Genomic DNA, 12,401 nt, shown 5'->3' on the forward strand with positions numbered 1-12,401 from the left:
TTGCTCCTTTTAATACTTCCAAATTTAACCTTCCATCAAAGTAGTAGACCTTGTCATAACATTGGAAACAGCAATTTTCATAATCAGAAGAATTGCGTATCCTTGGCCCAACATAACTACAGCACTTGCCTCCTAAACAGGTGAGTTCCTTGAAAAACAAATGTCGCTTCTGCGGAGGACAGTCATGGTTCCCATATATTTTTGAATTTTTTTAGGACAACCCTTATGTTTATGTAATTTCTTCCCTTCCTTCTCAAAGGAAAATTAACAGCATCTCCTCATTGTGACCAAGTAGGAGGGGTGGGAGAGCCATTTTTGTAGTCAGGATCTTTAATGCAGAACAGACCTGCTTTGTCTCTTCTGCATTAAAGCTACTTACCTGCCTATCTGCCCCTGCACACTGCACAAATTCAGCCATGCTGTATCTGACGGAGCTCCCACACATGAGTGGGAGTGACGTTCTCTCTGCCCAGCCAGCAATCGAGGCCCAACATTTTTGGGTGGCCAGCGGTGAGTTCTAGGGACAGTGCATCTCTGGATTCAAGGTGAGTATAGTTCCACTTTAAAGTGCCACTACTGAGTCCTTTAATGGTATGAGGTTTGACAGGAGGGGCTCTGGGAGGAGCCCCCACCAACAATCGCAGTGTTGGTTTCAAAAGACTCTTCAGCAGGGGATTTCTTTGCAACAGAGTTGCATTCAGTGACACATGCAGCAGGAGAGGTAGGTAATCAGGGTGAGTACTGTATCCAAAAATGTATTTGATGCATCAAAATATATGATTTTTAACTTCTAATGGGCTATTAATTTATTTTTAATCTTTGACTGGACTTCTACTTTTATTTAATTTTCACTAGTAGATTGTTTTAATTGTGCATGGTGTGTCTTTTTTTTTTTTTTCTCCCCTAAATTCAGCAATACAATATAAATATCCAGGATGCAAAGCAACCCATGCTTGCCAACATACCCAAAAGACCCAAGCCAGGTGTCACCAATCCTGCTCTTTTGTTGGTGCCAGAAATTTGTACCTTGACAGGTGAGGACAGGCCTTTATTTCTTACACTATATTTGTAACTGCAGTTTTTATTTCCTCCATAGATTCGTTATCTATAGCAGACAACTGCTAGCAGAACTAAACCCTTCAATGCCTCATAGCTTCTGTTTGTTCTAAAATTGCCATGGTGCTACATATTGATCAGTTATGCCACCAGCCATGATGGCTTGACTGTTTGAAAGCACAAGCAACTAGTTATTCACAGCATGTCCGGAGTGCAGTGGGTTTGGAAAATGGTTAAATCAATGGGTTCAGTTCTGCTTTACTCATTCAAAACTCTTGCAGAGTTTAAGTCCATTTTTATTTTATCAGTCGTCATAGAACAGAGCTGGGATACTGGAAATCCTGTAGTAAGAAAACGCAATTCAGTGCTAGTATGTTTCTCACAGCTACCAAATAAGAGTCGGACCTGTTCTTGGCCTTTGAATTTGATCAGAAATGTAAGAGACAATACATCATAGACATCAGAAAACCCACCCTAGTAATTCTGTAAGGAAGAGATGAAAGATCACTGGTTCCTTATGGTGGTATGAGAGAGACCACCTCATGGATTCCCCATGATTATGCTCTGGGGGCGGAGTGAAACCTATTCTGATTTTAGCACGGATGACATTTTTGCTGGATAGCATTGGTAGCTCACAAATTCTTTTCACTTGCTGTCTGAATCTGGTTTTTATACGGCAGACAAAATATTTTTTTGGCTGGCCCTGCTACAGTCCCACTGCTCATCTTGCATTTTCTGAATTGCTAGAGGAACAAATTGTAGCCACCAGTGTGCAACCCCAAAAGAACATGGGTGCACTAATGTTACTACTTGATCTAAACCTGCCACCTAGAATGATTTGTTGTATTTGCCCATCCTGCTTGAAGATGATTGTCAATAGGAGCCTTGTATTTCTCCCTTTTTGTATATGCCTTTTCACATATCTACCACAAATAGTTGTAGAGTTCTAAAATGTCATTCAGGCTTTCTATGGCTGGAAAATGTTTGGCTGATGGTGTGTGGTGCAGATTTTACTTAAAATGCCTACGTTCTCTTCAATGCATGCCACAGGTTTACCAGACAGGATGAGAAGCGACTTCAATGTCATGAAAGCTCTTGCTGTTCACACCCGACTGCCCCCAGACCAGAGGGAGCGAGAAGTTGCACAATTCCTCAACTGCATTCACAAGTAAGTGTTCTGACTCTTAAAAGCTGCTCCAATATCCATTCTAATGCAGTGGTAAAGTATAAAGGCAAAAACTTTTTTCTCTTTTGTTCATTGATGGACACAGATCCAGAATCTTCTTGTCTAATGGGTTATGCTGCCCCCTACAGATGTAAGACACTAGGCAGGAGAAAAACCTTACCACGCCTATGGGGCAGTGCCAGGGGATATACTCTTAGTGCTATAGGCACTCAGGTTTTTTTCTGCTTAGTCAGGAATAAGGGCCTAGTTCCTTGCTGAGATCTCTGGTCCTAGCATTTTTTCTTTTTTAAAAGGATTTTTTCCTTTTTTTAATTTTTCTGTTCCTGTGAGAACTACATTCAACTGTTGGACTGGGTGACAGACTAGATGTTTTAGATCTTTATGGTCTCCCCAGAGTCCGGCTAGAGAGCACAACCCGACCTCAGCTCCGCGCTAGGTCAGCCCCAGTGGATGAGGGCTGGCCAGCGAGTTAAACGTCTCGCGGGGATGCACAGACCTGGTCACTACCTGAGTCGCAGCATGCCTATGGCCCGCAGCACCCCCATTCCGATGGTGCGGTGCCCTGCCTGGAGTGGTGCCCACCTGGTTTCCAAGGTGTGGTAAGTAGTGTCCCCCTTCCCTGGTGGTTTTTTGGGGTGGACGTGGGCATCTCCCTGGGACGGTCGGAACCCCAGGTTTTTCTCCTTCCCGCAAAGCGTCCCCCCTCATTTATCGGGGTCCCCTCACCTGTGATGTCCGTGTGGGTGTTTTTTTTTTTAACCGACGATAGCGGCCCCCGGGGGGGGGGGGGTGGGTGGATGCCACCGGCTGCTAAAAACAAGGTTTTCTCTATTGTTCGACTGGCGCAGCTCCTTATCTTCATTACTCATAGGGCTATGCTCCTCCTAGGCAGGAAAAAAAACGTAACCATGCCTATGGGGGCTGTCACTGCTGGCATAACCCCCTCAAACTGCTATCATCAAACAGTTCTTTCTGCCTAGTGTTAGGAATAGGACCTAGCTCCCTGCTGGGACTTCAATCTTAGCTGTAACAGGGAAAGTTTGTGATTTTTACTAACTAGTTTTTTCCTGAGGACCAAGATCCAGAGGAACTACAAGCAACAGCCGGCTGCAGTTTCGCACTGGATAATCTAGATCCTTAAGGTCTCCCAGGCTGGCCAACAAGCGTGAGCCGGTTATAGTCCAGAACTAGGCCTCGCCACAACAGTTCCCCTATGGATGGGGACGAGCCTGCAACAGGACAGTCACGCTGGGACGCATCAACCTGGAACGCCCCGAGTCACAGCTTCCCCTTGGCTGACAGCAGCCCATTCCGGGTGGGAGGCAATCTGTTTCGAAGTGGTGCCCACCTGGTACCGCGGTATGGTGAGTAAAATTCACCCCCCCCCCCAAACACCCTTGGCGGGCGTGGGCCCCTCCCTGGAATGGTCAGATCTTAGGGGATCCCTCGGTTCCCTGGCACCCCGGAGGATTAATCTGGTGTACTTCTTGGCATTCCCCTAGCAGGTTTTACCTTGGGGGGGGGGTAATAATGCGGCCCTTATGGCGCTTATTTGAGAGGGGTGGATTGTCCTGGGTGGGTCCCTGGCTTGGGAACTTTTAGATGCCTATTGTTCTGGGACCCCTTTGGGGGGTCCTGGAGACTATATGGCGAGCCGTGGGGGTGGATTTTTCGGTGGCCAGGTTAAATAAAGCGACTCTGGTACCGGTGGAAGAGTCTCCAACCTTTCCGAATCCCATGGATAGATGGGTGGAATCCTTGTCCCACCATTTACATGTGTTAGCAGGTCACATGCTAAAGGCTACCTTTGTGAATGTTTTAGTAGCGCAGACTGCTAAGGAATAGGTGAAGTTACTAAAAAGTAACTTGGAAACGGCACAGCTTCCCCCTGCGGTACTGGAACTAATAGACAAGTTGACCCAAGCCCTGGTGTTCGTGTGTGATACGTCCCTGGACTCAGCTTTGTTGGTGGCCAGGAGGTCCACAGTGGGGATTGCTATTAGGCGCATGGTAGGGCCAAAATGCTGGTCGGCTGACCAGGCTTCTAAGAAGGCTGTGACCGATCTCCCTTTTACAGGAGAGAGGCTGTTTGGATCCTCCCTGGACGAGTTGATCAAAGGTATCACGGAGGGTGAGAGCACTAATCTGCCCCAATCCTCTAGGGCAAGACGCCATGTACTAGGCGAGGGTCTTCCTTTACTGCTCACAAATGTCTTTTTCGTGCCTCCCGGTCATAAGAAAAAGGTTACCTGTTTAGGTCTTCTGGGGGTTGAAAGAAGCCATGGTCCGGCCAATCTGGAGCTGCAGACAAGTCTTCGGCTGCATGAAGGGGTGCCCTCACCCGAGTCTGGGGTGGGGGGGCATCTTAGATTCTTTCCGGAACCCTGGACCTCTTTGATTCAGGACAAATGGGTTCATGAACTGATCCGACTTGGATACAAGATCAAATTCCGGTCTCGTCTATCGGGACAGTTTCTTCCTGTCCAATCTTTAATTACCTCCAGTCCGGTTAAGGGACATACGAGGGGCGGTACACTACTTGTTTTCGCAAGGAGTGATTGTGCCAGTTCCCGCTCAGGAACGTTTTCAGGGTTTTATTCAAGAAAAAAGGAAGAACAACCTATGAAAATCACAAGTCGTCTCCACCCTGCGCCAATGATGTAAGAAGATAATCTCTAAGTACTGAGCTGCCACCTAACAAATAATGACAATAAAAATAAAAGGGTGAATTGGATCAAAGGACCCAGACCACCAGGCGGCACTGATAAATCATATATACATGATAAATCTGAATGTGAACTATATTTCAAGGACACCCATGATTTTAAATCCTAAAATAAAATACACAAATAGATTTTGCAGTATTGGGATAAATTATAGTACAACAATAAATATGTCTATAAATGCTCTATAAACAAGTCCAATTAATAGGGGATGATCCTGAAGTGCACCATGTGAGGGAAATCCTATAAACGATGTAGCCTCTCCCAATAGTGATGCACTCACCAGAAATCAATGGGTAAAAGGCACATCATATCCTTTGAATGCAACCAAGACCTCAATGACCACCCCAGACTGGGTCTTCTTATGGCACTTTTCCACTGCAAGTACCGGCTCGGTTCTACTCGGCCCTGCTTGGCCCGGTTTGCTTTTCCACTGCTGGTACCCCATGGTACGGTGTAGGAACGGTTCGGTACGGTATGGTTTGCTTTAAAGTTAAGTGGGTGGGATAACAACGGGGTGGGTGGGATTCTCTGACCAATCAGTGGCTAGTAGTGACTGCATGCAAAGGATTGTGGGATATGGTACCGGGTATGGTACCTCTTGTTACCACAATTGAGGCGGTACTGTTTTTTAGAGCCGTACCGTTCGGTTCCATGCAGTGGAAAAGCACCGCCGTACCATACCATACCGAATCGTTCCTACACCATACCATGCGGTACCAGCAGTGGAAAAGCACAAAAGCGAGCCGAACCGTTCAGTTCCATGCAGTGGAAAAGCGCCATTAGGCAGATAAAAGCAGTGATCCTGGAATAAGCAATTCTCTCCACACCATTCCTCTTTACTCTAGGAAGGGGGGATAACCAGGATTCTTATCACAACTCTCCACCCAGAAACATCCGAAGTCAGATCCAATTATAGGACATGAAACATATGTAAAGAGGGGAGGGAGCCACTCATAGTGTAGTACGATGATTACTTTATTACCCCATAAAAACCCCTCTTACACATTGCACGCAGTTGCTGTGTCAGAGATGCCGGTACATTTCGGTACCCACAGATTCTTAAAGGCGAATAAGGTATTACCCTCTCCCACCTATTTTGACAAAATTGTCATGAGTCATTGGGGTTCACCTAAAAGCAGTGTTGGGGGGCATAAGCGTTTTGCTAGGAGATAGCTTTTTAACAGGGACTCTCCAAAAGGATGACAGTACCACTTGTGGTGGATTTTCAGGTTCAGGTTTCCAGGTTGAATAAAGCCACCCTTCTCCCGGTGGAGGACTCTCCGTCCTTTAAAGACCCTATTGACAAGAGAGCTGAATCTCTAGTCCCACATCTTTTTACTATGGCCGATTCCATCCTTAGACCAGTGTTTACCATAACCTTGGTTTCCTAGACCTTAACAGAACGGGCAAAGCTTGTGCACCAGGATTAAGAAAGGGAAACCGATCCTCCCCCCCAACCTCGCCGAGCTGGTGGACCAGTTGGTCCAGGAGTCACAGTTCATCTGTGATGCGGCTCCCTTAGTCTGCAGGGTATCTGTTACAGCCGTGATCCTTCGGCGCATGATATGGCTCAAATATGGCTCAAAATGGTCTGCAGACCAGGCTTCCAATAAGGTCCTGTCAGATCTCCGCTTTGTAGGAGATTGCCTGTTCGGAGCTTCCATGGATGAGATAATTAAGGGTCTTACGGGGGGGGGGGGGGGGGGATTACTCTTCTACCACAGGCTACCAGGAGCAAAGAGTCACGCAAACGTGGACCTTTCTTCTCGGGTCACAAGCAGCCCTTTCCTTAGGTTCTCATGACAAGGTATCAAAATCCACTCGGACCACCTCCGGAGGTTTCCAAGAGGCCTTGGTCTGGTAGGCTGAAAGCGAGTCTCTCCAGACCCGAAGTGAAGCCCTCTTCTGCCTGAAGGGGCGCCCTAAACCGTATCTGGGTTGGGGGGACATCTTTGCTTCTTTCCCGACCCGTGGACCTCCTTGATTCAAGACAGGTGGGTCCATGAGCTGATTCGGTCCGGTTACAAGATCAAGTTTCGGTCTCTGCCCCCGGCAAGGTTCTTTCCTTCCAACCTGCGTTTGTCACCAGATCGTGTGCAAGGTTTCCTCAGGGTGGTGCAAGATTTGCTCTTACAAGGGCATAGTACCGATTCCAGAATCGGAACGATTCCAAGGGTTTTATTCAAACCTGTTTACTGTTCCCAGGAATGAAGGAAAAGTTCATCCAATCCCGGACCTCAAAGCCTTGAACCATTTTGTGCGGTACAAAAATTCTGGATGGAGTCCATTCGCATGGTAGTGGCATCCCTTCATCAAGGGGTCTTCTGGCCTCTATCTATATCAAGGATGCTTACTTTCATATTCCAGTATATGTTGGTTAGGGCTGCTGAATATAATCGCCGAATCGAAGCATCGCGATGCGACCCTTCACGATTCTGCATCGATTCGGGGTGGTTGAATAATCGATTACCTAATGACGTCACTTCCGGGGGCGGGGTATATATGAAGAAGCGCCGCGTCGCATCATGAACCGCTGCACTGCACATGAAGTTCCGGCTGGGCGCCGGTCAGACCGCCCACTACCTGCCTAGCCTATGCTCTGCGGCTCTGCCCTCCTCATCAGCGGAGTGATTCTGCAGAGGACTCGGAGAAGGCGGGAGGACCGAGGAGAGCGGGGGATCATGTGTGGCCGAGGACTCGAAGGAGCGTGAGGACCGAGGAGAGCTGGGGATCGTGTGTGGCCGAAGATTTGAATGAGGCGGGAGGACCAAGGAGAGCGGGGGCTGCGGAGGACTCGGAGGAGGCGGGAGGACCGAGGAGAAGACGCCTGCCACTGCAGGTAAGTGTACTGGTCAATCTGGCATTGAAAGGGTGCACACTGGGGTCAATCTGGGGCACGCTGTGGTCACTCTGGGGGCACACTGGTCACTCTGGCATTGAAAGGGTGCACACTGTGGTCACTCTGGGGGCACACTGTGGTCAATCTGGGGGCACGCTGTGATCAATCTGGGGGCACACTGGTCACTCTGGCATTGAAAGGGTGCACACTGTGGTCAATCTGGGGGCACGCTCTGATCAACCTGGGGGCACACTGGTCACTCTGGCATTGAAAGGGTGCACGCTGTGTTCAATCTGGGGGCACGCTGTGGTCACTCTGGGGGCACGCTGTGTTCACTCTGTGGGCACGCTGTGGTCAATCTGGGGGCACGCTGTGATCAATTTGGGGGCACACTGGTCACTCTGGCATTGAAAGGGTGCACACTGTGGTCAGACTCTGTAGTCCCCCTAGTTGTTGTATAACAGGCCCTGGTAAGGAGGAATGCTGGGCTCTGTACTGCCCCTAGTTGTAGTACAGTAGGCCCTGGTAAGGAGGAATGCTGGGCTCTGTAGTCCCCCTAGTTGTAGTACAGTAGGCCCTGGTAAGGAGGAATGCTGGGCTCTGTAGTCCCCCTAGTTGTAGTACTATAGGCCCTGGTAAGGAGGAATGCTGGGCTCTGTAGCTCTGTACAGAGCCCAGCATTCCTCCTTACCAGAGCCTGTTATACTACAACTAGGGGGACTACAGAGCCCAGCATTCCTCCTTACCAGAGCCTGCTATACTACAACTAGGGGGACTACAGAGCCCAGCATTCCTCCTTACCAGGGCCTACGGTACTACAACTAGCATCAGGTAACTCTTGAAACCTGATGTGGCCTGCTCTAAAGGGGGATCTATGAGGGGACCTGCTCTACTAAAGGGGGATCTATGGGGGAACCTGCTCTACTAAAGGGGGTTCTCTGGGGATGCTGGCCTGCTCTAAAGGGGGATCTATGGTGACCCTGCACTAAAGGGATCTATTCTATAGATCCCCCTTTAGAGCAGGGTCCCCATAGACCCCCCTTTAGAGCTCAGTTCCCCTGGATCCCCTTTAGGACAGGCCCAGGCTCCCCATAGATCCCCTTTAGAGAAGGGTCCCCATAGATCCCCCTTTAGAGAAGGGTCCCCATAGATTCGCCTTTAGAGCAGGGTCACCACAGATCCCCCTTTAGAAAAGGGTCCCCATAGTAATCGTGATGCATCGTGATGCATTGCGGAATCGAATCGTATCGAATCGCGACCCTAATAATCGTAATCGCATCGAATCGTGAGATAAGTGAAGAAGCGCAGCCCTAATGTTGGTTATCAGTGTTTTCTTCGCTTTGCCATGGGCTAGGAGCACTATCCATTCGTGGCATTACCCTTTGGTCTCGCCTCAACTCCTCGCGGTGTTAGTGTTGCTGAAACAGTGGGGGGGTTGCCGTACTGGGGAACCTGGACGATCTCCTCCTGCGAGTGGAGTCTCCAACTGCCTTAAAGGACAACTTGGAAATTTACTGTGCGATCCTTGCAGGAGTTCGGTTGGAAACTGAATTTCCAAAAATCTGCTCTTGTTCTGTCCACCAAGTTGGACTACCTGGCTCTGACCCTGGATTCAGCCTCAGCCCGGGTGTTTCTTCTGGGGGGAAAAACTGCAGGATGCGATTCTACCTCTAGGAATATTTCCCCAAATAATATTTACTATTGCATCTGGAAATCGTTTATTGCGTGGTGTGAGTTCCTGGGGGTTGCTCCCCGTTTCTTTTTGGTGGCTCAAATTTTGGCATTCCTTCAAAGAGGTGTGGAACAGCGCCTGGCCTTGGGTACCATCAAGGGCCAGGTTTTGGCCTTGGCGATTTTTCCATCAACATCCCTTGGCTACGCACTCTTTATTTAGTTAGCACCTTTGTTCAGGGGGTTCGCCACTTGACTCCCACGTTGCGGTCTGTTACCCCAGGGGATCTCAGCTTGGTTCTGTCGGTTCTTCAGAAACTGCCTTGATATTCATGAGATTCCTCTGCTTGCATTGTCCCAGGAGGTAGCCTTCTTGGTGGCTATTACTTCTGCACGTAGGGTGTCGGAGCTGGCAGCTTTGTTGTCCTTTGTCAGTGTAACAGACTCCGGACACCCCTACTGGATATCTCTGCCAAGAAGCTGCTTCCTAAGCTCTGGAACAGGAGACCCATGAATTTGGCTATAGTTACCTCAAGAACTCGACAGTACAAGTTTTGGAGTGAACCAGAATCAAAGCGGACTATGTTCTGCTCACAGATAGGCTTCAACCAGCAACTCCCCTTGAAACCATGGAATAGGGAAAAACACCGGGCAAGCCCATAGCGTGATACTGATAAACTTTATTCAAAATGAAATTAAAAGACAGCCTCTTACTTGTATAAAAAGGTGAAATCGCATCAAACAATCATGCCGACGGGTCCCGTAGGTACCTCACCGGATCTCCAGACAGCAGTGGGCAACGCCTGTAAGCTCCTCCTTCCCCCCGGACGCGTGTCGTCCCCCAATGGGCGGGGACTTCTTCAGCGGTATGTCTGAACCAGAATCAAAACTGTTTATTCAAACCCAGGCACAAAGATATACACTGTGGGACAATTAACGCCCTCTCCCCCTTAGCAGCCAATCCACTTAAACATATACATCCCATAATAAGTTGATCTTAAGGCAGACAAACAATGGAACAATGGGATACAGGTACTTAAAAATAACAAACCCCACCCACCTCACTATCCAGCAAGGGTCTAATGAGACGCTCTTGCAACATTCTTGCAATCTGAAAAGTCAAACCGTTCATCTTCATATATTTCCTGAGGGACACTGTTCAGAAATATTATTGTCCCAAGTGAAAGAGCCCCTCACTCTTTCAACAAACCACACATATAGAACCCAGGATAACCGGGGTAACACGAAAAGAGTCCAGTGTGGTTGTACAGCGAGTCAGATTAGTGCAGACCCAACTGGGGTTCTTGGTCACCCTGTGCCCCTAATAGACACAGGGTGACTTAAACATAAGAGGGGTCGGGGAAGCTGGACAAGGAGTTTCCCTTTGGCAGCAAGGTTTTGGAGGCTGCTGTTAAGAGGACTAGTCCTCTTTGAGGGTGTATTGTTTTCAGGTGTTCCTGGTTGAGCTCCATGTTACCTGGTTGGCTAGGTTTAGCCTTTTAGGAACTTTCTGCTCTTTTTTTCCCCACCTCTCATGTTTGACACTGCTTTGAAACATCCCAATGGTCAAGAAGATTCTGAAGCTATGTCCGTCAATGAACGAAAGAGAAAATTGGATTTTTGTCTTACCGAAAATCCTTTTCTCTGATGTTCATTGATGGACACAGCAGCCCCCCCTTCTGTTGAGTTGGGTTATATCTCCTCTGACACTGCTTGGAACAAAACTTAGTGCCTATAGCAGCAAATGGAAGTATATCTCCTGGACTGCCACATTGGCATGGTAAAGTTTTTTTTTTTTTTCCCGGCCTAGTGTCCTACTCCTGTAGGGGGCAGCTTAACCCGATGGTCAAGAAGATTCTAGAGCTGTGTGTGTCAATGAACATCAGAGAAAAAGATTTTACAGTAAGAAAAAAATCTAATTTTTATTTGTTTTGGATAGAGTAGAGATAGATTAGAACACCTATTAGGCTTTTATGGCTACCTCTACCCCCGTTGGGGAGATTCATCCTCTCTATTTATCCGGTTTACCTTTTATCATCGATAGTGGAAGTAAAAGAAAACCTTAATATGGGTTGTCCCCAGAAAATTAATAGAGGGGAAATCTTCCAATACTGGCACTAATTCTGATGACCTGGGGGTCCCCAAGGAATCCCCTAATTAGCAGGTATTTTATCTCTCCTTGTTTTGACAATGGGGTAGGAAGTGAAGGTGAATCTCCCCAATTTTACATAGGGAGGTTGAAAAAAGCCACCAGTGCATCCAGATCAACCTATGGGTGTGTGTGTTTGATGTTAACCGTACATTGTATACCCCTGTATGTTGTGGTCTTTAAGGTGCCCTTCTGATTGTTTTTTGAAACGATCGATGCTCCCCGGTGATACCGCTGCTTGTGGAAGAGAGTTCCACATCCACACTGCTCTGACAGTAAAGAACTCCCTACGTATTTATTGCATTCCCTTTCTCTGAAAAGTTTGTTACTTATGCATCGGGTCACCAGTACAATATTTGTACTACAATATTTGTACATTGATATATCGCCGCTCAAGTGTCTCTTCTCCAGAGAAGAGACACTTGAGCGGCGATATATCAATGCTTGTAGTCTTTCCTTATAGCTGATGTCCTCAATTGCCCTTCTCTGGACCTTCCCCAGTTCCAGCACATCCTTCCTGAGGACCTGTGCCCAGAACTGGACGGAATACTCCAGATGTGGCCAGACCAGAGTTTTGTAGAGTGGGAGAATAATCTTTTTCTGGAGTGAATACACTTTTTTATACAGTGCATTGCGAAAGTATTCGGCCCCCTTGAACTTTGCGACCTTTTGCCACATTTCAGGCTTCAAACATAAAGCTATAAAACTGTAATTTTTTGTGAAGAATCAACAAGTGGGGCACAATCACATGAAGTGGAACAAAATTTATTGGAT

At 47.8% G+C, this 12,401-nt stretch overlaps 1 protein-coding gene across 1 annotated transcript in view; it reads left to right on the forward strand.

Annotated features, from left to right (window-relative positions):
* Positions 1-12,401, forward strand: part of LOC309545180 (piwi-like protein 1) — a gene marked incomplete at both ends in the record, with an annotated part of 240,850 nt that overhangs the window by 48,319 nt on the left and 180,130 nt on the right. Inside the window, 2 exons of the mRNA XM_082244318.1 lie at positions 914-1,034; positions 2,107-2,224. Of these exons, the coding sequence (XP_082100444.1) occupies positions 914-1,034; positions 2,107-2,224 (239 nt within the window). The remainder of the gene's footprint in view (positions 1-913; positions 1,035-2,106; positions 2,225-12,401) is intronic.

This window comes from Pelophylax lessonae (genome assembly GCF_965119305.1).
Source record: "Pelophylax lessonae genome assembly, chromosome: 2".
In the NCBI taxonomy this organism is placed as follows: Eukaryota; Metazoa; Chordata; class Amphibia; order Anura; family Ranidae; genus Pelophylax; species Pelophylax lessonae.